The following is a 24,058-nucleotide window of genomic DNA, read 5'->3' as shown; positions in this document are numbered from 1 at the left end:
AAAAGTATTACTGAGCCAGATGGAAACTAATTTAAACTCTGTACTACTGGCTCAGTTTTATGTTCTCAAGTGTACTAAATTAAAATGTAGCTCTCTGCTTGCATGAAACAAAGTTGTGGCACTCAAAACTTCCCTTGGAAAAACACTGCAGTTAATGTATGCATATACCTGAAACACATGTACACATACAGCAGAAAAAAAGAATGCAAACCCAGCCATATTTCGATCCTGTGAAGGACAATTTATTGGACAATCTCTGTACCCTGGAGTTGTAACTCTGTACATCCTTTCCAGACAAAAAAACATGCTGCAACATCACAACACAGCAAAGAGCATTTATGGAGACAAGTTTTTGATGCCTGTCTATGCTCTCCTCTGCAGGGCAGCAGCATTTCAAAGCAGCAGTGAAATACTCCTCACGCTTCTCCTTTGGGGCTGATGTAGAAATGAGAGGAAAGGATGCCTCTGAGAGATACAAAAATAGGGGAACTAAAAAAAAACCACCTGTATATGATGTCAATAGAATTGCCATTAAATACAGCAGCACTTTCAGATTTTTCTTTTCTTTTTAAAGGTTGGTACAAGGAAGATGACTCACCACTAGCAACGCAAATAAAATGACTCCGCAGCTCCAGACGTCTGCTTTTCTTCCATCATATTTTTCTCCCTGTGCAGCAATGACACAGAGGTTCAAAAGACTGATCACTAGTAAATGAATTAATTATCCTTGAAGAATAAGAGAGGGGAGACTGGGAAACCCCATATTTCAATTCAGCCACCTGCTTCCCAAGGCGGCCTTCCCAACTAGGAGGCCATTACACAGCTCGCTAATTGAATTTTTGTTAGCGTCAGTTTACAGTCATATCTGGGATCTGTGGGAAAAGGCTCAGAAGTAGGGAGCAGGGCAGGAGCGGTTGACAACTCACAAATTATCCAACCTGACATTTTAACAGTGTCAGAGGTGCACTAAGGACATCAAGAAGGTGTTTTTCCTCTTCCCTGGTTCTTCAGGGAGCTTGTCACCAGCCACATTATTTGTGAACTCATAATATTGTCTGGACAGTCTCTTCTGCATGCTTCCTGCTTGACTTTACATTAAAGACAAGCTTAAGAAGAGGGCAATCTTGACCACTGAAATCTTGGATACTTATTTTCAGAGGACAAAGGGAGAGTGGAGGGAAAGAATAGTTCATATTGTTTAGCGGAAACCAACATCACTGACAGTCGACCCCGGCTCTTCTACTGAAACGACAGCTACATCAGAGACAGGAAAGCAGTGGGGATTACATCCCCTGGGTCGAAAGATCAAATTAAAGGAGGTTCCTGCATTTCTGTCTGATCACATGGTACAAAGGGTACTGTGAGAATAACACACAATTATTTCCCTCATACAGTTAATGTGACTTGATTCAGGGCTGAGCCAAAGAAACAGAACTGTAGTTATGCTCCTTGTGTCCTTCCCATGCCGTCTGCCTTGGACAGATTTCTTGTACAGAGGGTCTATCTGCATACTTCAAATGAGTGACAGTTCAAAAAATATATTTATAAACACTAATGTGAACCAACTTACCCGGATGACTTCAGGACAAGCATAATGTGGTGATCTGAAATACAAAACACAGTCAAATGAGCATGGTATTTATGGTTATTGTGCATTTCCTTTTTTTTTAGCAGAGTCATGACTGGCTTGCTTGTGCAGAACACAAGTATGTAAACCAGCATGCTTTCCTTACCTCGACAAGAACACATTTCTAACAAACTCAAAAGATGGTCAAGAACTAGCATAACTCAAAATTCTATGGCCCTACTATGAATTTCCTTTAAGTGAGGAATGACAAGAAGACCAGGCATATTATGAGACTTTTTAGAATTCCAGCCTTCTAATCCCACTCTTTAACTTGGCCTTGTATCTAATTAGAAGGAAGGTCCATGCTGCATGGTCTTTAATAGGAAAAAAAGAACAGTATTTTCAGACCAAACAGATGCATTTCTAAACCATGTCTTGTACTTCTTCTAAGATAACTCTCAGTTACTCCAGTGGTCACAAAAGCTGCCAATACATGATTTCAACATGTCTTTTTTTTTTCTGTTGTATCTTTTAGAGAACTAAGAAGGATGGACAGTAGCACTATTACCTAGTGAGTTAATGTATTCTGTTCACATCCTTCTACCCATATATCTCTGATCTGATTCTTGGCCGAGAAGAGTTAATTACTTCAACTTGCCAGGTAATAATTTTAATTCTTGAAGATTATAGCCATGGCTATTTATTTTATAGCCTTCATTAAACTAACTTGACAAGTAAAAGGGATGCAAACTGTCTGAAACCTGTGTGCAAATCATGCTATTGTTTATACTGACACCTCCCAGCAGTCCCTGAGCCTGTCTTCATTTGTGTATGTGTTTCTTGTGACAAACGCAATCATGGCTGGGCAATACCTGTCTCACAAAGTAATGAGCAAAAGAGAAGCACAGCGAGGTTAGTTTTGTGCTAGGATGCTGTATTAATGCCCAGTGAGACAGCCCATTAATTCAATTTCCATACACACTACACTTATCTTAAGGCAAAACATCATCCCATGGGCATGGAATGCCCTGATTTGGTATCACAGCTTTTGGCAGAGTATGACAGTAAACTCAGGGTACACTTGGGACTGCAACTATCTTGACAGCAAAGCTTATGTGAGGAGAGAGAAAAGCAGTTGATCCTTCACAAACTTTAGGAAAGGTGGAATTCAGAAGTTTAGTACAGTATTTAATACACTCCTCTTTCCCCAGCCTCCAGGCTCCCATTTAAGAGGTGGGGTATTCACAGGTATTCTAACCAGGCCTGTCTGCTCAGTAGGGTCTTAGTTTAGACTACATGTTAAAAACCTTGGTTTGAGAGTCAGAATAGACAATGAAAACCAGAGCCTTCCCTCAGAGAGCTGGCTAGAGTGGATCACTGGGAGACCAGAAAGAATGGACTTGTGTCTAGTGGGTAGGACAGACTACAGGGTAGGGCTGTCTTGGTAATTCTGTCACTGACAACCATGTGAGTATGACAAGGTTACTTAACATTTTTAAAATGCTGCAGCTGGCCACAGTTTGAAAAAGGTGACCAGAACCTGACCATGAGGCTACTCTTCTGACTAAAGCAAGAGCAATGCCACCACAGGTTTCACACCTCAAAAGAGTTTCTATTGATTCACTGGGATTTGTGTGAGGCTTTAACTATTTGGAGCAAAAATATCCATAGTAACAGAGTGTGGTGGCAACAATAATGAAATAAAGCTAAAGCAGACAGTAATGATAATAAAATTGTTGCCTCTTGACGAAGCAGGGGCCAATTTGGGAGATTTGCAGCATATTGTTGGTCACTGCTAGAGAGGAAGTGAGGCCAGAGTGAGACTCTGAATTGCTTGACATTATGTACATTTCCCAAACCTCCAAAATATATTGTTTCCTGTGAGTTTGCTTCTTTATAGCAAACCGGTAGCTGCACTATACCTGTTCTTTTCTATACCCCGAAGTCTTCACCACAGTCACGTCACTGGACTAATGCATGATTTTGCAAGCTTTTAGAAGACAAATTATCCTTGTGAGAATGCTTGACTAGTGATATTATCTTTTTCTTGTATCATAAAGGTGGTGTACAGTGTACAGGCCACCCTTAAGGCACACACAGATCAGGAGAAGCATCAGAACTGGGACTGCAGCTCAGGCCTGGACAAGTACAGCCAACTGTCAGTAGTCCTGGACTGCTTAGACTGAACAGGGAAGGAGGGCAGTGTGGGAACTGTAGGGAACACAGCAATGCAACAATTATTTGGAAAAAACCAAACATGGTAGCAAAAAGAGTTCAGGACTTACACAGATCCATGATATTTGTTCAGGTTAGTCACCTCACAACAGAAAAGCCAGTTCTAGCGTTCTATATAACTCAGTCACATTAGGTTTATTGGAAAATATATGGGGGGGGCTAAAAGGAGTGAAGACACAATTTTGGTAACTGTTCAGCTCCTGTCACTTAGCAGGTCTGAGCTTCTCTTGCATGCATTTTGGCTTCTGTCAGGTACTGTTGCCTTTCCTTGTGAATCATGAAGACACACAGTACATTAAATGGCCACTACAGGGGTTGCCTGTGGCTGAGCTAGAAACTTAAGCCAGACCTCTTAAATCCTGCATGGTATCCTGTACAGTTCAGCAACACCCTTCAGCATAATACTTTTTGGATGGCCATGGCACTGAAGTGCACTGGAAGAGTCAGTATTTCAAGGTGCAGAGTGTTCCTGTTTTTATTTGTATATTAGAACTCTGAAAAAGATTTCAGAACTCTTAATTTTGGGTGCTGAGCAATGCAATCATCTGTGCTAACATCCTTGAAAAGAAGAATGTAAGTGTTGTGAATAATTCAAGATAGGTATATATGTATATATCAAGATAGCTATATATATGTATGGAAATATGTATCATGTAAGGAAAATGTCCTTAAAGCATTTACCTTCCTGAGGTCTGCTTAAGTGCAGTGGAATCTGCCATGTATCTTAAAAGACACCACTGAAATTCTGCAAAAATTAGGGGACTGGGTGGAGAAACTGTTATAATAAATCCTTTGAAGAAGTTGGATGGATTCGATCATTCAACAACTGCACTGCAACTGCCCAGAGAGCACAGGTTTCTGGCATTGCCATTCTGAATTCTTGCCAGCACACACTAGCTAGATATCTGAGCATTATCTTGGCTAACAGCTTTAGAAGGGTTCTTCCAGTCAGCCAGAATCCATAAAAAACTAATTTCCATGCTACCAATCACAGAGAACTTCAACTGCTGTAAAGACAAAACTCAAATTTAATCAAAAATCTATTTATCTTTCTACAGAGTCATGAATATTTCTTTGGCTCTTATTACTAATTATTCAATATAGATGTGTCAAGAGCAACATTCCCTGTCTCTTCCCCTAGGCCACCTCCTCATCATTCTGCTACATTTCTGTGCACCAAAAGCCACAATCTGCCCTTGATAGCAAATAAGTATATTGCTCAGCAAGATCAAGAAACAGTTGCTGCCTGCAGGTACTGCTGCTGCAAAAAAGCAACGATGTTGGCAGTGTTTATTTCCAGGGTGATGTGGATTTTCCAAGGCTAGTCAGCCTTGGGCGGGAAGGGCTCTCTGAATGGTCATTCACAGCTGCGACTCCAGGACACAGCAATCTTACGGATCTTGGGAGACCTTAGCAAAGCACTTACATGGGATTTAAACCAGAGGAAATAAGCCAAGAGTGCAATGGTGGAATCCAGGACAGCTCTGGCCAGTTAAGTCAGGGATTCAGAAAGAGACATATATATCGTTGATTTATCTATACTGAATTTCATCAGAGAAACTAGAATAGTAGTTCTTGATCTGTGCACATCAAGATGTTGTGCAGCTACAGTAGATCTGAGACAACCAGGGCCATATCTACAGTGCAGATGTGATGTGCCTGTGAGTTACAGGTCTCATTATGTAGGTAAGAAAGCCCTGCAGTGTGCACACACAAATCCACTGCACCCACACAAATCAGCTGTGCACGTAAGCTTTATCTGGGAATACAAAGTAACTGCTTTGCCAGAGAAGCAGTTTATTGATCAAGAAGGACAGGGAAAGCTGTGTGATCCTACTCCACAGTGTGACAAATCTTGTGTTACACTGCCTAATAGGTTCCCAAGTCCCATCAAAGATGTCCCATCAAAGGACCCATGCCTTGGTCCTTTGGTCCCACACCTTAAGATGGTACTATATGGGGAAGGAGAAAAGCTTCTTTGAGTGCCATTCTTTAGGCCTCACAGAGACAGGCAGAGTTTCTCCAGGGAGGGAGGAACAAGAAGTCTCCTTTCCTCTGTTTTTCTTATGCATGAAGTTACCTCGATACAGGAGGTTGTACAGCTGCACTGAAGTCCTCCCCGCTTCTAGCTGGTTTTGCTGTTGCTCAGTGCTAGATTCCTTTTTTACCCCTGTTAATCACCATCTCCAAGCTGGCTTTCAGGGGTAGAATTTACCACTAGAGCAAAAGGCTGCCTGTGCTTTCCCCCATGCTGGGTAGCAAAGGGTTGAGATGAAGGGGAACAGAAGAGGAGTAGCAAAATAGATAAAGGGAATTCAGGAGTAGGACACTGGCATTCCAAATAGAGAAGGTGACGGCCATAGATCGCACAGAAGAGAAAGACAGACTGATGAAACAGTTCCAGTAGCAGGGGGTAGTTAAGGCTGCAGTGAAGGCAGTAGCTGTAGGTAAGGCTGTAATTAAGGTACTTAAGGCTGAGTGCTATTTTGCCATTAAAGCTTCAACTCAATCATTTAGCTTTATATTAGAAAACTCAGCATCTAGCCCTCAGCCTTTTTACAGCTGTTTACTCCCCGAGTGCAATTATATTTTGGGGAATCTGCAAATCAGTTTGTTAATTAATGCATCAGTTCAAATTATTAAGACTTGGAACCTTTAAGAGATCGCAATTTAAAAAATCAACCAGACCTTTGCATTAGAAGGGCATAAAGATCGCAAAGTTAAGTATCCAAAACTTAAGAACTGCTGAAATAAAGGCTGAAGAGGTTATCCTGTACGCTGCATGTAAGTCAGGTGGATGTTTCACTGTGCCCAACATCTCTGTTTTACTTCTGGACAAAGCTGGAAATGTGAGGGAACAAAGACAAGCTTGCAAGAATGGCAGCTGATTGACATACCGGAGAATCAAACTCCATCCCTGCCACAGAGTCCTTCTGTGAAAGAAAATGAACAGGTGCCTTAAACTGACATGCTCACAGGTAATTGTGAGTTGCACATTCCCCACTTTTCAGAATCACAGTGCTATGCATCTGAAGTTTGGTTTACAGTATTTATAAGCACGTGGAACAGCAGCTGCAGTCAGTAGGTGCTCTGCTCTCCAAGTAAAGGACTGTTATCAAGCACCAAGTATTCTGAGACATTGGGCCCCAGAGTATCCAGCTGTACACTCAAAACTGGTTGACAGTTTTGAGTTTCATTTTGAAGAATCAAACGTCCTCATATAAATGTATAACCAGATCTATGTGGCAAACATAATATGAAAACAGTATAATTAATATTTGCAAACCCAAGACACTGTGATCAAATCCTACCTAGCATTCATAGCAATGCTTGAATGCAGTGAGCAGAAGTTATAAATGGAACCACAAATGAATGATGAGGAAAACCCAAACATTAGATAGATGTTTACTCAAAAAAAACCATACCATCCAATCATCAAATGAGGCAAAGACACGTTGGAAAAAACCTGTTCAAACTTGTAATTAATGGGCACATCCTAATGTGCACAGGCTAAGTTAATGTTATACTGCCAAGCTGAAGAAAAGCACATATTAAATTCTCAGGGATTGATTTTAAGACTTAAATCTCTTTTAACACACCTTGGGATATATTATAGGTGAGGCTGGTACCAATGGTTACTAATCAGGTTGTCTGATACTTCTCTTTGTAATCCTCATTTTCAATTCCTTACAATTTACTATCAATTTAACAACAATTTTCTTTGGTTTTCATCTGTCTCAGACTGGTCTCATGTTTCTGTGTGCATGCATGTTGTGTATGGGCTGAAGCATTTTCACTATCAAATTTAAATTAAATGTTTTCTTCCCATAAAAAAAATTATAGTATCCTTGGCTGCAAAGGGAAAATGCGGGTTATTATTTGTATTCTCTAGAAAAATTTATTCAAACTGCCTCTAGAAAACTATAGTTGGCATGTACTAGCAGAAATACTCTAGAGGATCAGGATCAAAATTCTACCTGCACTGGTTACACTTCACAGAATATTTTTTTTATCTGAAACTGATACTGTGAGCTGCTCTGGTTGGGCTTATCATAAGGTACCAAACTTTAAAACAAACTGAGTGTAAAACTAGTGAAGTAGATCTAGCACTGACAGCAACTGACTGGAACAACCAGGTAAGGGAAACTAGAGCTGGAACCTAGTGAAAAAGAGAAAAAGAGCACAGTATAAAGTAGAAATGACTGGGAGAAGTCAGCAGGACTACAGTGCAAATCAAGAATGAAATGGGAACAGAGTACTGAGAATGGAAGCTCTTGATGAGATGGGGTAAAAAGTACTAATGCTGGCAATTCCAAATTCAAGAGCTTAAATTTTCACCCCTACCAATAACTGGATGTAGGACACTTTCGTATTTTTTAGACATAAGTAAATGTTTATTATAAGGGGTAAAGAATATCTGCAACATCATGTCTTGTCATTAAAATCATAAATGCTGCTTGGACTTTGAGGTGTGTTGCTCCCCTGAATTATCTGCTCACTACAGGTGCGTGATACAGATACAAATACAGATGTGAGGAAGCAGGAGCTAGATGATCTCTGCTAGCATTTCTAACAATCACACAGTGCGTTGGTTGTTACGAATACCATGAGCTCAAAAAGAGACAGTAATCAGTCCTAATGAGTGTATGTGGGGTTGCTTTTGATAGATCCAGGTAATCTGTGGGTCAGCAAAGTGTTGCCAGGAATTGCTGGGGAGAGCTGAGAGCAGAAGAATTGACTGTGCTGCAGCTGGAAGCTGCTGTTCTCCTCCATTATGCCACCAGCAGCCCCAAGGCTTTCCTCTCACTTACAATAAAATCATAGTCAGCATCACTCTTCCCACATGCACTTGGCTTTCTGAATCAGGTCAGGGGTTTCCTTTGCAGACACCAAAATGGGGGAACTGTTGCATACAGTCAGCTAACTGGGGGGCTGTCAGCAGTGGTGTCAGCCTGACTGCTTCTGCAGAGGTCGGGTCTGGTGTTGGGACGAGCTACCTTTACATGTCAGCTCTGTCCTAGCTCTTGGTTGGGATAGAGAGACTGGGAGACAGGTAGCACAGAAACTAGCACTGCTGTGGGTTCTCTGCCACCCGGCAGCTTTCACCCATCTCCATCTAGTAGTGTTTTGAAGCTGCAAAGAGTGAAATTGAGAGAACTGAAGAGACAGCAAAAACTTACTTTGCCAGGCTCATGTAAGGAGCAATGGTGAACTAGGAAGGATCTTTACAAACTCCAAGGAACTGTAATGCAACAGTATCCTCTTTCAATCCTTCACTTTAGCCATAAGCCCTCAGTTAGAAAAAAAAGAACAAGGTCTAGGGAATGCACCAACTCTTCCTACTTTTCCAAGACTCCTACAGAAATCACCGCATTTCATGTTCAGAGCAACTTAATCACTTCAATGAGTTGTTAAGATGGAGAACTGAAGCAGGGAATGGTCTTGTCCTAGACCACTGTGAATGCCTTCAGCAGAAACAGAAATCAAGCTCAACTAACTTGAGTCTCAGTCTGGAGGTTTACCCATATAGCACTCACTCTTCTTGCCCAGTGACAATTCAGGGTGGATTGGACAACATCTACTACTCTGAAACACTGCAAGGACACGGAAGCACACGGAAGAATCACTGTGAAAGAGACCGGGGAGTCTCTGCACACCGCTGCCTGAATGGGTAAAGGGGAAGAAGAGCTGAAGAGATCTAAAATAATAGAAGCAGCAGCCTATCACATCTTTCTCTTCCTTCCTTGTCTGCTGTTAGCTGACAGCCCTTCCCTGCTCCTGAAGGAATGCAGAGACTCACTGTGTTATTATGGCATTTCAAGGACCATCTCTCCGTAGGATTGCCTTGCTGTGCAATTTCTGCCACAAGCAGAATAAGTCCTGCAGGCCCTACTCACATCTCTCTTTCCCCTCGAGGGTCTAAATACACATTTGCAACTATGGCTTACTCCTTTGTGCTGTCTATATGCAGGGTTTTCTCAATATATTTCCAGTAATGGGTATTCATTACAATCAAGGCCCAATGAGCAGTTTGTTAAAGCGAGAAATTATGTCAATGAAACAACAAGTCCATCCTTACATCTCTCTCCTATACAAACACAACTGGATTGAACTTACATTGTTTTCCCTAGGTCATCATCAGTGCTACAGAAAAACCATGCAGACTTAAGGACTAACTCCCAGAAAACACTGAGGTATGCAATACATCATACTTCAGACTATATGAGGCTACTCTTCATGAGGCCAGTCAAGGCTCTGTCGTGACCTGAAGACTACTCAAACTTTGGACTAAACTTAGCAAAATTTAGTGACAGCAAAGAATTTTTGACTGCTGTCTAATCGCTCTGCTGAACTGACAAAGTTAGCTGTACCACACGGCTCAACCCCATCTGAGCCTCCCACTCTGACTGACAGAAATACCTGGAGACTCCTTGTGTGACTTTCAGTGGGAACGTTACAGTTTCATCTCATTATCAGTGCTCACAGTACAGATAAAGCCATTCTTGAAATTAACTTCTGGGTGCATAGAGGAGAATATCATACAGCTCAATATCTCAGCCATGATTCAGTCTATTTTGTTCCTTTTCATGCTGGCTGAAAGTTCCAACTACAAGGGTTGGTAAAACTGTTGCCTTGAAAATCTCTTAAGGTTGGTTACTGTGTGTGCTCCAAGGGAAAGGGAGTCATAACTGGATTACCCTTCTCTGTGCACAGTGTGGCATATTGTTTTATGTTCCTTCCTTCCTTCCTCCCTTCACCCCCCAAACCAGAGAGATCACAAGACACCAGTATCAGCCATGCTGGGCTCCACGCCAGGAGAATTAATGAAGTGGTGTAATAGCTCACATGGAGGCCTACTGATTGGCAACACACTTAAAATGCATCTGCAAGGCAGGAGATCATAGCGTTGCTGCTGTGTTCTGTTTATTACAGGCACATCTCTTCCGTTCCATTGATTTCTTTATTAGCGCATTTTAAGGCCACAATGTGGGGGCTGGATCTGCTTGAAGCATGGAGGTTTGAATTCCAGCACAGCTTATGGGAAGAAGCCTCTCTTTGAAACTCCAGATCTGGATGACAGAGCTCGGTGCTAACAAGAACAGGAACCCTACCGAGAGGTTCCCAAGGAGTCTGAAAAATCCTACAGGGCAACTGAGACTGGGTTGGGAAAGGGAACGATTTTATCGTTAAGAGTATAGAGGCTTTATGGTAACTGCAGGGAGGACTTCATTCCAGAGCCTCATCCAACCTCACCTTGAATGTTTCCATGGACAGGGAGCCCACCACTGCTCTGGGAAACCTGTTTCAGTATCTTACCACCTCAATGAAAAAAAACATCTTCCTTATATCTAATCTGCATCAACCCTCTTGTAGTTTAAAACCTTCATCCTATCACAACAGGTCCTGCTAAAAAGCCTGTCCCCATCTCTTTTATAGGACAGCTCCCTTCTAGTACTGAAAGGTGGTAACAAGGTCTCCCTGGACCCTTCTCTTCTCCAGGCTGAACAATCCCAACTCTCTCAATCTGTCCTTATAGGAGAAGTGTTACAGTCCTTGCGCTGAGGACCCTGCAAAGCTGGATTCAGTGCTTCAGGTGGTGTTCCACCAGCACGGGGCAGAGGGGCAGCATCACCTCCCTTGACCTGCTGGCTACGATACTTTTGATGCAGCCCAGGGCAGAGCTGGCTTTCCGGGCTGCGAGTGCACACTGCTGGGTCATGTCCAGCCTTTCATCCATCAGTACCCCCAAGTCCTTCTCAGCAGGATTGCTCTGAATCCCTTCATCCCCCAGCCTGTATCCAAGATACTGGGTGTTTCCCTGATCGAGGTGTGGGACATTGTACTTGGCCTTGCAATCACAGCTCCTTGTTTTTCATCTGTGCTGTTAAGAGCTCAGATCCTGACTAGACGTGGACAGGAAAAAATGGGTGGGTCCCATTGTACTCATCAATCAGCATTCTATCTTAAAATGAACTTCATATAATTTTGCTATCCATTATTCATGACTTGAAAAGCAGGGCCATGTGTCCTAGGAATGAGAGGCAGTGGCTGGGGCTGTAGAGGGAACCCCAATCGTTCCATGTCTATCCCAAACTGCCTATAGCATGGACTGAAAAAGCATGGACTGTAACCAGTTGAGGATAGGGCTGGGCTGAAGTCATTAGATTCAGACTACCGAAGGCCAAGAGGAGTCAGTTCTGCATGGCAGGAAGTGGAAATGTGCTGGTACTGTCTGGTAGATGAACTTGCTGTTATAACAAATTCAGACACAGCTAAAAGCTGACGTAGTGGTGCCAGGCTGCAGCTCAATGCAGCTGCTGCCCTTGCTACAGCTCATTGCTGCAGCCCCTGCACAGCCAACAGCGCACCAATCCACAGCACTGAGAGAGGGTGGGACATGGTCCAGTGGTGCTCCTAGGGACAATGGTGATGAGAGTGCCTTCTGCTGGAGAGCATGTCCTGTCCCTGGCCAGGCACTCAGGCTGTTGGGCTGTTGGTTCACTGCTGGCTCCCTGGGAAAGTCCTACAAAGCTTTTGCTGGCAACTGAATTGCCATGGAAATGTCTCTAGACTGCCCCTGCAATATTCCTCCAAGTAGTCTCCCTTCTACATGTGTTCATGCCCTGCTTGTAATTGCAAAGGACCCTGCTTCCTCCCCCTCAATCCTGCATGTGAGCTGTAACAAAGCAGTGTGGACCATAAACACGAAGAGCTGCATGCAAGCAGCCAGTCTAATCAGGACATGCAAGTTCCATTTAAGAACCTCTAGATTAATTTATTTTCAAAGTCTCTTCTTTAAACAGTCAACAGTACTGCTTTCAGTTACCAAAAATTATATGGCCAGTAAACGCAAACATATACCAGCATGCGTAGATGAATCCAAACCTGAAAGCCTTGATTTTTATATCCATATGTGACACCTACAGTGGCTTGCTTTTCACTGTACAGCACTTAAGCCTCCTCCTTTCAGCTATCTGATACACTACATACATCATATAAACTTATTATCTTGCTGGGAAATACCAGCGTAGCATGTAGGTCTGCAGGTTATTTAATGACCCTTACTATAGACAACTTCTGTGTCTGGAATCTATCATTCATTTTTGCAATATGCTTTGAGACACTCACCCACAACTGGTTTCTAACAAGCTGTCCCCAACCTGCAGTGATGCCATCCCGAAGTCTGCTATCCGAATGTTGTTCTTTTCATCCAGCAGTAGGTTTTCTGGTTTTAAGTCCCTGTGGCTGTAAAGAGAGGATCAGAATGTGAGTTAAATTATCCACAACAGCTTTCCCACTCTGAAACTTATATTTTTTCCAGAATAGCACCCAACTTGTTATATTTTAGTTGATTTAATTTTATTTCTTGTTCCAGGCAGGAGAAAACAAGTATTCAAGATCCAACCTTTGCAGTATTCTAGGCTGTATCCCAGATGCCCACTCCTGATGAATGCAATGCCTGCAGTGCCCTGACAGGAAATGAACATCTTCAACTTCCAGTGATACCAACACAGTATGAGGGAGAAACTGAGGGAAATGGGTGGGAGGAGAATTTCAGCTTGGATTTAGGATTGATATACTCTATAATATGCCAGCTCCTTAAGGTAGGAGGCAACACCATCAGTATATTCTGTCAACAACAAGAAACAAAATGTGTGATATCTAGAGAAAAAAACATTATTGATGTAAACGCTACTGCAAAAAGCCCTTATTAGGAGTTGTTTGCATAGCCTTATGGCTGTGAAATAATTTTGGGTAATGAGTTTTGATGGAGAAATCCCTTCAACACAGCACTGCTTATAACTGAGGGTGTCAGCAGTGGGAAGGAAGAGGATTCCCTCCCTTCCATCAAAGTTCCATTCTCTTTTCATTTGGCAACATGGGAAGAGCTAGGCAGCCACAATCTTCAGGACGGCTCTAAATCACAAGTATCATATTTTGACTAATTTATTAATCTCCATTAGTCATAGTCAACACTACATGTCTGCTTTTTAGTGCTGGGGTGATTTTGAACAATGATTACACTCACTTTATTTTATATCCAAAGATCTTGCACAAAAATTTTAACGACTTTGCTTTTTGTTTCTTTTTATTTGTAACTCTTGAAAAGTCACAGAGATGAGGGAAGCACTTTGGGCAGACCAAAGAAAAAGCTCTTTTCTTGGTTTTGCTTACAAGTAAGCAAAATGAGTCTTTGATGTCTTGCTAATAAAAGGTCCAAACAGCAGCACTTGAACAGTCAGAACAGGTCAGCTTTGGTGGCTGGTTAGAACACAAATGTGTAGGAAAGGGACAGTCAACACCACGTGCAAGTGTCAGGCAAAGGACACCCATTTGCAACAATGGTTCAGTAAAAGCAGTTACTCTGAGCCAAAACAACTGAGCAGAAGAACCAGTGTCAGAACAGTCAAGTGACACCCATCATGGGAGGCAACCTTAACTTCACTGCATTTCCTTTTCACTTCTAAAGACATTCCTCTAGCACTCCTCATGCCTGCAAGTGTAATTCTACCTCTATACCAGTTTAAAGAAGGACAGTCACTACCCTCTCAGAGAAACATGAGCAGCATGGCAATACCTTGGAAATTAGATCCTCTCATCTGAAGAGAAGTCTGGAATGATCAGTTAGAGACAACTTGTAAATAATGCAGGTCAGTTCCATGTAAAACCAGAGCACCCTGTAATAGGACACCTGGGGACTGTAACAATTATTTCCACAGGAGACTTCCAACAAAACAGTGCACATTCAAAACAGTTATTGGTCATTTACCTTATCACTGAGACCTATGCCTCCTTCCCTCTCACTTTTTAAAATTTAGTCTCCAATCTTGTATAAACATGATAAACCCTGTGTGTTAAAATGGCCTTGTTAACCATGGGCAAACAATCCTGTAGATAATGGAAAATCATGATTCAGATTTGTGCATATTTTCATCTGAAAATCCCAAAGGTGCTTTATCAAATCTATCCTTCTCATAGAAATCCCAGCTTTGAGGTAATTGGAGATAGAAGACATATTAGCTTTAAACCATCAAGGTAGTCATAACTAGCTGACAAAAAATGCAGGAGATGCGTGACAAGGAAAGGTTTCAGAGGCAGTGAATGACCAGTTAATGGCCAGGAAAAGAATCCCTGAATGCCATCATCAAGGACAGCAGTCCCAGACAAAGGCAAGATCCTCAACATATGCAGAAGTTTAACATACTCCAGCTCCAGCAGTGAAACGAAGAGCCCACAGTTCTAAGGCAAGCTAGGAAAGCTGGACACTAATGAGACAGTAATGTTTCCACTGATGGGGTACTGGGGAGACTTTACCCAACTGGGGCAACATGCTGCATTTTCCCTGTTTTAGGACCAGCGGTCAGGGGCCAGTAACAGCTCCCAGTAAAGTGAACGCTGCTTGTTCGATGCTATGAAACAAGAAATCTCCCCACAGCTCAAGCTCAGTATGCCCCCTTCTACCATGCATAGTTTTTCAGGGACTATAATTGTTTTTCAGTGTTGGCAACTGCTCCTGTCTGACTGCTGAACTGATACAGGGTATAGAAGTTGAGGGTGTTGCTGCCTGTGCCTGTTCCACTGTTTGAGCACTGCATGATCTGATATGATTCATATATATATATATAAATATTCAGTCTGTAGCAGGCATACTGCTGACATGTGACTTTTGTACCTAAAAATTGAATCTTTTGCTTATCCTAAAATTGTGCAGTTTATTTAGAGAGAAGAGAGAAAACATGCAGGAATCATCAAGGTGGAGCACGACCTAAGCACAGGATGTCCAGAAGAGTTTCTCCAGCCTGGATGCATTCTCACAACAAAACATCTTATTTCAGGAAAATGGTGCAGCTAAAGGAAATGCAAAAAAGCCCCCCTTCCATGATTCAAAACTTTCAGCCTTGCCACAGGCCCTGGATGGAGCACAGCTTATGTGAATCTTGAACCAGGCCCACTCCCAGACCACTGAGAGGCAGTGAAAGGGAAGGGATGACGCCTTTGGAAATGAGTACAATATTCACTAGTGGAAAGGAGTCTCCTTCTTCCCATCTCATCCTGTCTTTCCATCAGCTGGGATCCACCACACAGTTTTAGGGAGAATCAATTAGGAAAATGAGGTTCCTATAGAGTGGCACATATATTGTAGGGGTTTTTTGAGAGCCATTCCAAGAAAGAGAGAAAAAAGGGAGTGCCACCATCCACGTTCCAAACATGGAGTAAGCTTCAACTCACTGTGCTGTGCAATGCTTTTCCATGAATGATCAGTCTACATGGGCTGATGGAGGTATTTAAGGAGAGGTGCTGACCCACCTCCCAGCAAGCATTTTGGAAGCTTTAAGCTGGGAATGGGGGATTTGTGGGACTGAGATAATATGTGTGACAAAAAACCTGGAGTAGCAGCAGACCTTAGGGTGTTTTTCTTCTTTTCCTCCAGAAACTCATCAAAATAAAGCCAAGAAAATTATCAGCTCTTCACTACAGAAATTATCACTTCACTGAGAAGAGAGGATAGTCTGGACTCTGTCGAGAATCATTACATTTATTGCTGCCTGGGCCCCAAAATACAAGAACTGTCATATACAGCAGTTTTGTATCTCTCTGACCCTTCTCCATCCCTCTTTCAACACAGTCCCTAGTGTCCAGTATGGATGGTTAGCATAGGAATTTCATGGCAGCCTGAGCATGTTTTTTGTGTTTTGGCAGCACTGTTCTCAGAGATCAGGGTGCCAGTGGGATCAGGCAGTACTTGCACATTCAAACACAAGAGAATTGTATACCCTGATGAAAATTTTCTTCTAGCTGGAACATTTCTCTGATATCCATCTTTGGACCACTCTGAATTTGCCGAGGCAGCATCCTGGGGATAGAAGTCAGGCCAAGAGTTTGCACCAGAGTGGTAGAACCAGCATCACTGCCACTGGGAAAGAGACTTCCTCTCTGCATTTGCATTTCCCATCTTTGTATTGCCAGCTTTCCAAATGCCAAGGGGAAGGGAGAGGAACATATGGGAATAGGGAAGGCTTGTTATAATTTACCTAAGAGCCCAGCAGCCCGGACTGCCTAATGCATTCACATTTGAAAAGAATTCTCTTGTGCCAAAATGAAACAAAACAAAACAAAAATCCCACTGTATGTGGTAATTACTTGGCATTAATGGAGCAGTGCAGAGTAAATGCATTTAATTTGGTCCCATTCCAGCTGATCTCTCTGGCTCTCCATGTCTTATATGACCGCATCAACTCCTCTCTCTGCAGGTGAACAGAGGACTCGTTACCCTTTCGTTGTTCTAAAGGCTCTAAACCTGTAGGAGCTTTATCACGTGGCTGGAAAACCAGAGGAGAAGAAAGCGGCTTCTTTACTGACAAACACAGCAAACTCTCCAATTGAGCCTTGCATATGCTGAGAAAGAATGTAACTGAGAAATGCAGCACTGCAAAAGCAGTCAGTGTAAGCCTGATCCATAGTGGCCACAGACTCCCAGAGCTTCTCAACCAAGAAAAGAACACCAGAAATTGGCCTCAGGAGCAGGCGTCCAGCAGGCTTTTGAAGCAAAAGCATGTGAGTGAAAGGGATCCCCTAAACAAGCCATGACAGGGGAAGCACACACTGTTAGACTCTCTGCAACATCCCTCTTTTAAAAGACACAACAAAGGCTTTACAATTTTCTTGCAGCATTAAGATAGATACAGAGAGAGCTCTGAAAAAGCGTCCCATGGAAATGCACAATTCTTGGAGATGGTGCATAGAAAATGAAAGGCACATATATACACTAACATGTTCCAGCTTCCCACTTACACACTGGCCACACTTGCTTTCTAGTTACTGCCAGAGATGCTATTCAGACAGTTCCTGTAGTTCCCTCCCTTGCCTTTCTAGTCCATCCTCCTGCTCTGGAAATATCCCCGTACTGAATATCTGTACTGAAGCAATTGCAGCATACATAAAAAACAGAAGTAAAACACTCTGACTGTCACCCAGGGCTGGCAGAAGGATTTTGGTGCAGGGACAGACTCTAGATCTTGGATTCAAAGGAGCTATGTCACCTGACATGAGATGATGAACTAAAGCCATTATTCTGAAGTGATTTTTGAGCTGAAATGTTCATATCGGTTTCTATGACAACTCATTGTAGGTCACATACTTCTAACCCAAGAAACCTCTTAATTGGAGTAGTTGCAGGTCATTTGTACTAATCAAATTGTCGGTTACTTTGCAAATGCTTTTCTTACTGACCCCAAACTCCCTGTAGGGCCAGACCACGGAATAATTGTTCTGCACTATGCCTCTTTAAGTGCCTGATGTGATGCAAATAATTTATCAGTAACAATTAATAGTATGAGAAGCATTATTTTAAATTTCATGAGCAGAAAAAGCCTTTAATCTTATTTTCTCCTGCTTCTGCAAATCAGATCCAAACACGTAACTTGTATCTACCTACAGAAAAATCTTTGTTTACAGACATAGTTGCTATGCTCAAATTTAGTAAGTTTTCACAGAATTCTGCAGAGCATGTAAATATAATTATAGCTAGGAAAAGGGACAACATCTATAAACATATCAGGAATCCTGGGGAAGGATTCGTATGCATAAAACATTGCTTGCTTTTTTTAACAATTATTTCCATTAATCTAATAAAATGTATTGTTTCTCCCTACTAACCTCTCCTCAAAACATATAGTCATGCATTTCAAAGCCAGAACAACTGGTCAGGTCTGATCACCACTGCTGTACTTACTTGCCAGAGAATGTTACCTGGCTACGCTTACAATAAGACTATGCTATTTTTGAGTCTCCAGTGGCTTATATAAAGAAGTAAACTTACAAAAATACATGTTCTCTGACTTTAGCTGAGCTGGTAACTTTGCCTTTGGCACTGCAGCTGCTACACTTGATGTGTTTTCTCCAGTTTCCTGTACAAGGGTTATCTGAAAATTCCTCACTGTTTTACAGTGAGTCTTGATCACAGATCTGAAACTCCTGGATTCAGGTAATGATTGGTGAATATCAACTCTCAACAGGGTAAAAATGTACCTTTCTCACTTCTGATAGCCTGAAAGAGAACTCAAAAACCTAAACACTCAAGGACCAGAAAAAAACCCCAAAACAGCAACCAGCCTTATTAAATTCCACAATTTCTAGACCAATTTCACATGTGGAGGCCTTGAGTCACAATGTCAAAGTATCCAACAGCTGCGGTATTCAGCATTTGACAGGCCCTCCCTGCCGAACACCACAGCACACTCCTTATGAAGCAAGGCAGAGCAGGAGTCATAAGGAGGGTGGCACTGTCTGACAGAACATGGCACCTGGCATTCTTCAGCTTTCTCTGTTTTCTCAGAGACACCCCAGATTTCTCCCTAAAAGGATGCTTTCCTTACTGACAGCGCTCTGCAGCTCCTGCCTGCAGGAATATACCAGAGATTTTGGCACTACTGCTGTGAATGTGTTATTTTATGAGGAGCCTTTCCCCCTCTGCACTGATGGGAAGAACACAAGGCAAAGTCAAACAAAGCTCTTATTCATTGCCTCAGCTCTTTAAGTCACACACCCCCATGCCTACGCATGCACACACAGACACACTTCAGCAAGAGCCTTCCTTGTGTGTACTCAAACAAGCACAGCCCCAGGCAATGAAAGGAGAAAGGGTCCTCATAATTGTCATTTATCAATATTCATAAAGAACCTGCCTTAACCCCTCTTGTGTATGCTCAGGGAAAAAAAAAACCCCAAAACCACAAAATGAAACTCAACCAAAATAAAAATAAAATGAAATAATCATCTCACTGCTCATTACCGCAGGGGATTTCCTCTCAATGTCACCACTGCCCTGCGCAGTAATTGGCATTATCTGTTATCTCTGAAGCCATAATAAGGTTTGCCACGGGGCATTTTCTGTAATCATATTTTTATTTGTCAGCTTGTGAGATGCAGACAGCGAATATGATCCCGACCAAAGCCGGAGCCCAGGGCCGGGAGGACGCGCGGCGCCAATCCCCGCTCCCGCCGGTGATGTCACGCCCAGCCAATGCGGCTCCCGCCAGCCCTCCCTGCGCTCCCACCCGCGGCTCCCGCTGCAGCATCCCCAACACCGACATCAAAGAGCCTCTTCCCGAGGAAAGCGAGGATTTGTGACCTACCCCCAGTACGTGCTCCCACATTGTTTCCGACAGAAAACACAGTCGGCACTGAATTAGCCGAGAGCTCTCCCACAGTATGGGAGCAGGACACTCAAAACGGACTATTGATTTGAGGCACCCAGCAGAGGTATCTTAAAGGCCCTGAATTCAGGAAAGCAGACACCCAGTATCAGGTGAACGGCAGCTTAGGAAAAAAAACAAGCATCATCTCTTCTGTCCAAAGAAAACTTCCCAGGCTTGGATGGTCTTAAACTGATGTCCGAGGAACCTCGGGTTCCTCTGCCATTTCTTGCATCGCTGCTGAGTGCGTCTGCTCCAGGCACTGCAGCGCAGTGCAGAGCCCTCGGAGTAAGCACAGAGGGAGAGTTGGAAGTAGAAGCAATAATGCTGCATCACTGAGCTAACTGCCTGCCTTGCCAGCTCAGGCAAAGCAGCACGGTAATGCAAGATCCCACGAGATACCTCTGCATGGTGCTGTCTGTTCACTGCACAGTTGCCTGTGGGTCCCTAGCCTGGCACAGTGTAATGTACACAAAGAAGTCCTCAGAGGACCCTACAGTGGGTTACCCATAAGCATTTCCCTGTGGACAGCCTATGTCACAAAACACAAGTGACTGCACCACAGAGTGAGGTACATCAAATATTCCCCCACTGTTTCCAGTAAATAGAACAAGAACAGAAAACACATACATTTTTAAAACAACACAGACTCAAGCTCCACACCTATTCTACTTCCATTTCTCAGCTGCTTGTTTGAAAGCACCTCTCAGACAGAGGTGATCTCTCCACACAGTAGCAGCAAAAGCCTTTTACTGATGGGAGGATTGGGGAATCCTTCCTGAATCTCTGATTCAGGAATCCTGGTGCGTCAACGCATTTTGAGCAGTGAATGCTGAATGTGGTTACACACTCCTGTGAAAGTAAGCCACAGGTATTTCACAGTGCTTTTGGGAGGTACAGGAAGAAGATGGGACAATGATGTGGGGCTGGGGACAGCAGGCCATCAATCTATTCTGCCACTACGTCAGAAGCACACACATTTAGTCATTAACCAAAGCAGAAGCCTTCATTTTTCAACGTGGTCATAACTGGATAACCTGGCTGATGAGATGATTTGTCATTTCACTGCCCCACGACAGGACAAGGTCAGGCTTCATTGCTTAGGAAAGCACATTAACTTTTATACTCACACACATGCACACACACATATATTTATGCATGCTCTGATTTTCTGATAACTGCCTAGAATACAACACAGAATCTAATATAACACAGACCATACGAGTCTCAGAGTGACCTGGAGGGAGAGCTTATGATTCACTGCTAACTTTTTCAGCACTAGATGCCAGTCGTGTGGGAGTTAGCAAGGAGACAGGGGATTTACTTATTAGCAAGACTACTGACCACAATGCAGTATGTTTAACAGAGGAAAATGGATTCCTCAAGAGAGAAATGCACTCTGCCTTGAAGATTTCCCATATTCTTAAACCTGCAGAGGTGCTTGCCTGTCTATCTGACGTGACACTCACCATGATCCTCACTCAGTTTATTAAAGTCTGCCAGATCAAGAGGTATCCATCACAAGCCCAAAGGACTAGCATGTATGTGCATATATGCATTCTTTAGCACAAATGATCCCAATGGAGATTCAGATTTCTCCAGAATATTCATTTGGAAGACCAAATAATTTCTCTTCAGTTGTACTTAAGCATTTTTGAGTCTTCTTGGATTGGATTTCTAAGTATTAAGCCAACTAGGAAACAGAAACATATACGTATGCAATCCACCAGTGGTTTCACTGCCCAATGTACACAAAAACATAACAGCTCTGCAACCTACCAAGGTTGTATGCTGGTTCTAAAATGGTCAGGATCACTCAGTCCAGTTAATCAGAAGGGAGGAAAAATTGTGGAATTCACAGAATAAAACTCATCAGACATCTCTGCCAACAGAGTAAACTTAGATCCTCTAGTCAGGGCATGCAACCTGCTCTTGGCCTCTCTGGGAATTTGTCTGACTGTTGTAACCCTGCCTGTACCAGGTAGACATTGTCCTCAGGACCATCTCACCCAGATCTACCACCTTTGAACTGTCTCTTCTTTTAAGAGTACACTCTTCTCCATATATCCTCAAGAAAGGCTCTTCTCTGCATTTAGAAATATGCTTTCTTTCTGATTACTATCTCCTGCTGAAATGAGTCAGAGATGTAGGGAGAGGGCTAAAAAAGCAAGTTAAATATTTAAGCATCCATTTTTGCTGTAGCCTTGTATGCTGTGGCCATCTGGTTTGTGAGTTTTCAGCACAGAACTGGGGGTACAGAAAATCCCTGTATGGCTGCTGAGAAGTAACCACACAGTGATTATGCAAATCCAGCTACTGCTATATCTATCCATGGCCCTTGGCCTCCTGGAGTGGGGGATCTATGGCTGGCTGTGCTATGGAGAAGCAGCCAGGCAGACATAATGTAGATGTTCTCCCCCAGCCAATCTAAATGCAAGGAGATGCATTTATGAGGGCAAGGAACAGGCAGTCATGGGTCAGCAGCTATACAGAAACTCTTGTGCTCAGACTGATTACATCAACTTGATTTCAGTACAATTTAAATTATCCAAACTTGCTGCAGATGAAGGAGAAACTGGTCCAATTTAAAATACCACCTGATATCACAGGTTAAAACCACACCTGATGGTTAAATAGTATGATGGAATTCGAAAGTATAAGAAAATTCTTCCCTATTGGAAAGGAAATTGAAGGCAATGGTGACTCAAATGCCCAGAAGGGACTCAGTGAAGGTTGCCAAAGGGCAGCAGGTTATCAGAAAATTAAAGAAGCCATAAAATGACTTTGCTGTATTTGCAATTGTCTCAGGTTTCTTCAGTTTGATACAGTGTATGTAATTCTTAGTTATTAGTAAAATTATGGAAATGAAACTGGTTTTCCTTGGTAGTTTTGGTTTTTCTGTTTAAAGCACTAGCTGTGAATGAATTCTCCTCCAGTGAAAAATGACAGACAAGCTTCTCCATGAAAAGTCTGTCTGTGACTGGTACACTGTCTCACAGATGGTCAAGAATTAAAATATACATCCGTATTTCACCCAATGCTTTTACAATTTTACAATATCAGTAACTTATCAGTAAGTAAAAATATCAAGGTAAGATCCCTTTATTATGTGCTTTCATGTAACAGGTAACTCCTGTGGAAATGGCTGTACTCACCATATTGAGTGACTATGGCAGAAGTCTAAAGCAGAGATGATTTGTCGGAAGAACTTCCTGGCTTCTTTTGGTGTCAATCTTCCCTTTTTTACGAGATAGTCGAAGAGCTCCCCACCTGACACATGTTCTAGCACCAAATACCTGGAAAATAACAAAGCCAGGATTTTGTAAGTATGTCATATCATACCAATTCCCTCACAGTCACACAGTTGTACACAAACACTTCTTTTTATGGTCAAGGAGACCAATGCTTCTATAGAGTGGTCAAGGAGAACACTTCCAGAAATAACAGTGAAGGAGAATCAGAATTTTAAAATCAGGAGTGATTTAAAATTTTAAAATCAGGAGTGATAACAGGGGTTCTGCAAACTTCAGACCCGACACTGTTGGATTCAGTGTCCAATATCATAGTGAGAGAGAATTAAGAAGCAAAAACTTAGTCAAAAGACCAGAATGGAAGAAGAGAATAATCAGAAATAAGCTTCCACAGTGGTTCTTAAAGCTACAGTGGAGCAAGATTGTGTACCAGTAAGCTTCAGGTCCTTTAACCAAGCTGACAGTTCTTTTATAAAACAGCTGTGGCAAAGCTGCACTCAGACAGAACCAGACAGATGTCAACAAATTAGAGTGAATTAAAAAAAAGGTAAACCATGTAAATTATGGGAAAAAAAACCAAAGCAAAAAAATCCTACATGCGTGCAGCCTACATAAAAGGTTCAGCTTTTGCTGCTGAACAGCAGTTAATTGCTGGAGTAGCTTCCTGTCCTTGCAACTCACATTTGAAAAATGTAACACTGAGTGAATAAATGCAGCACAAAGGGGGCACAGGAGTGATAGAGGAAACTCCAGGCCTCATACAGCACTCCGGGCAGTCATAGAGCAAAGAGTGAAACCTTCTGCAAGGA

General features: G+C 42.5%; 1 protein-coding gene across 16 annotated transcripts in view; it reads right to left on the bottom strand.

The window, feature by feature from the left end:
• Nucleotides 1-24,058, bottom strand: part of BRSK2 (BR serine/threonine kinase 2) — a 315,174-nt gene that overhangs the window by 71,389 nt on the left and 219,727 nt on the right. For all 16 annotated transcript variants that reach the window (XM_050335976.1, XM_050335975.1, XM_050335977.1 and 13 more), the window contains exons 4-7: nucleotides 23,154-23,294; nucleotides 12,932-13,048; nucleotides 1,571-1,604; nucleotides 599-667 (exon numbers count right to left, since the gene is read on the bottom strand). In XM_050335976.1, coding sequence (XP_050191933.1) covers nucleotides 599-667; nucleotides 1,571-1,604; nucleotides 12,932-13,048; nucleotides 23,154-23,294 — 361 coding nt within the window. The remainder of the gene's footprint in view (nucleotides 1-598; nucleotides 668-1,570; nucleotides 1,605-12,931; nucleotides 13,049-23,153; nucleotides 23,295-24,058) is intronic.

This window comes from Myiozetetes cayanensis, unplaced genomic scaffold, assembly GCF_022539395.1.
Source record: "Myiozetetes cayanensis isolate MyiCay16 unplaced genomic scaffold, myiCay2020 scf6-25, whole genome shotgun sequence".
NCBI classification, from domain to species: domain Eukaryota; kingdom Metazoa; phylum Chordata; class Aves; order Passeriformes; family Tyrannidae; genus Myiozetetes; species Myiozetetes cayanensis.
This window is presented reverse-complemented; position numbering and strand designations above follow the sequence as displayed.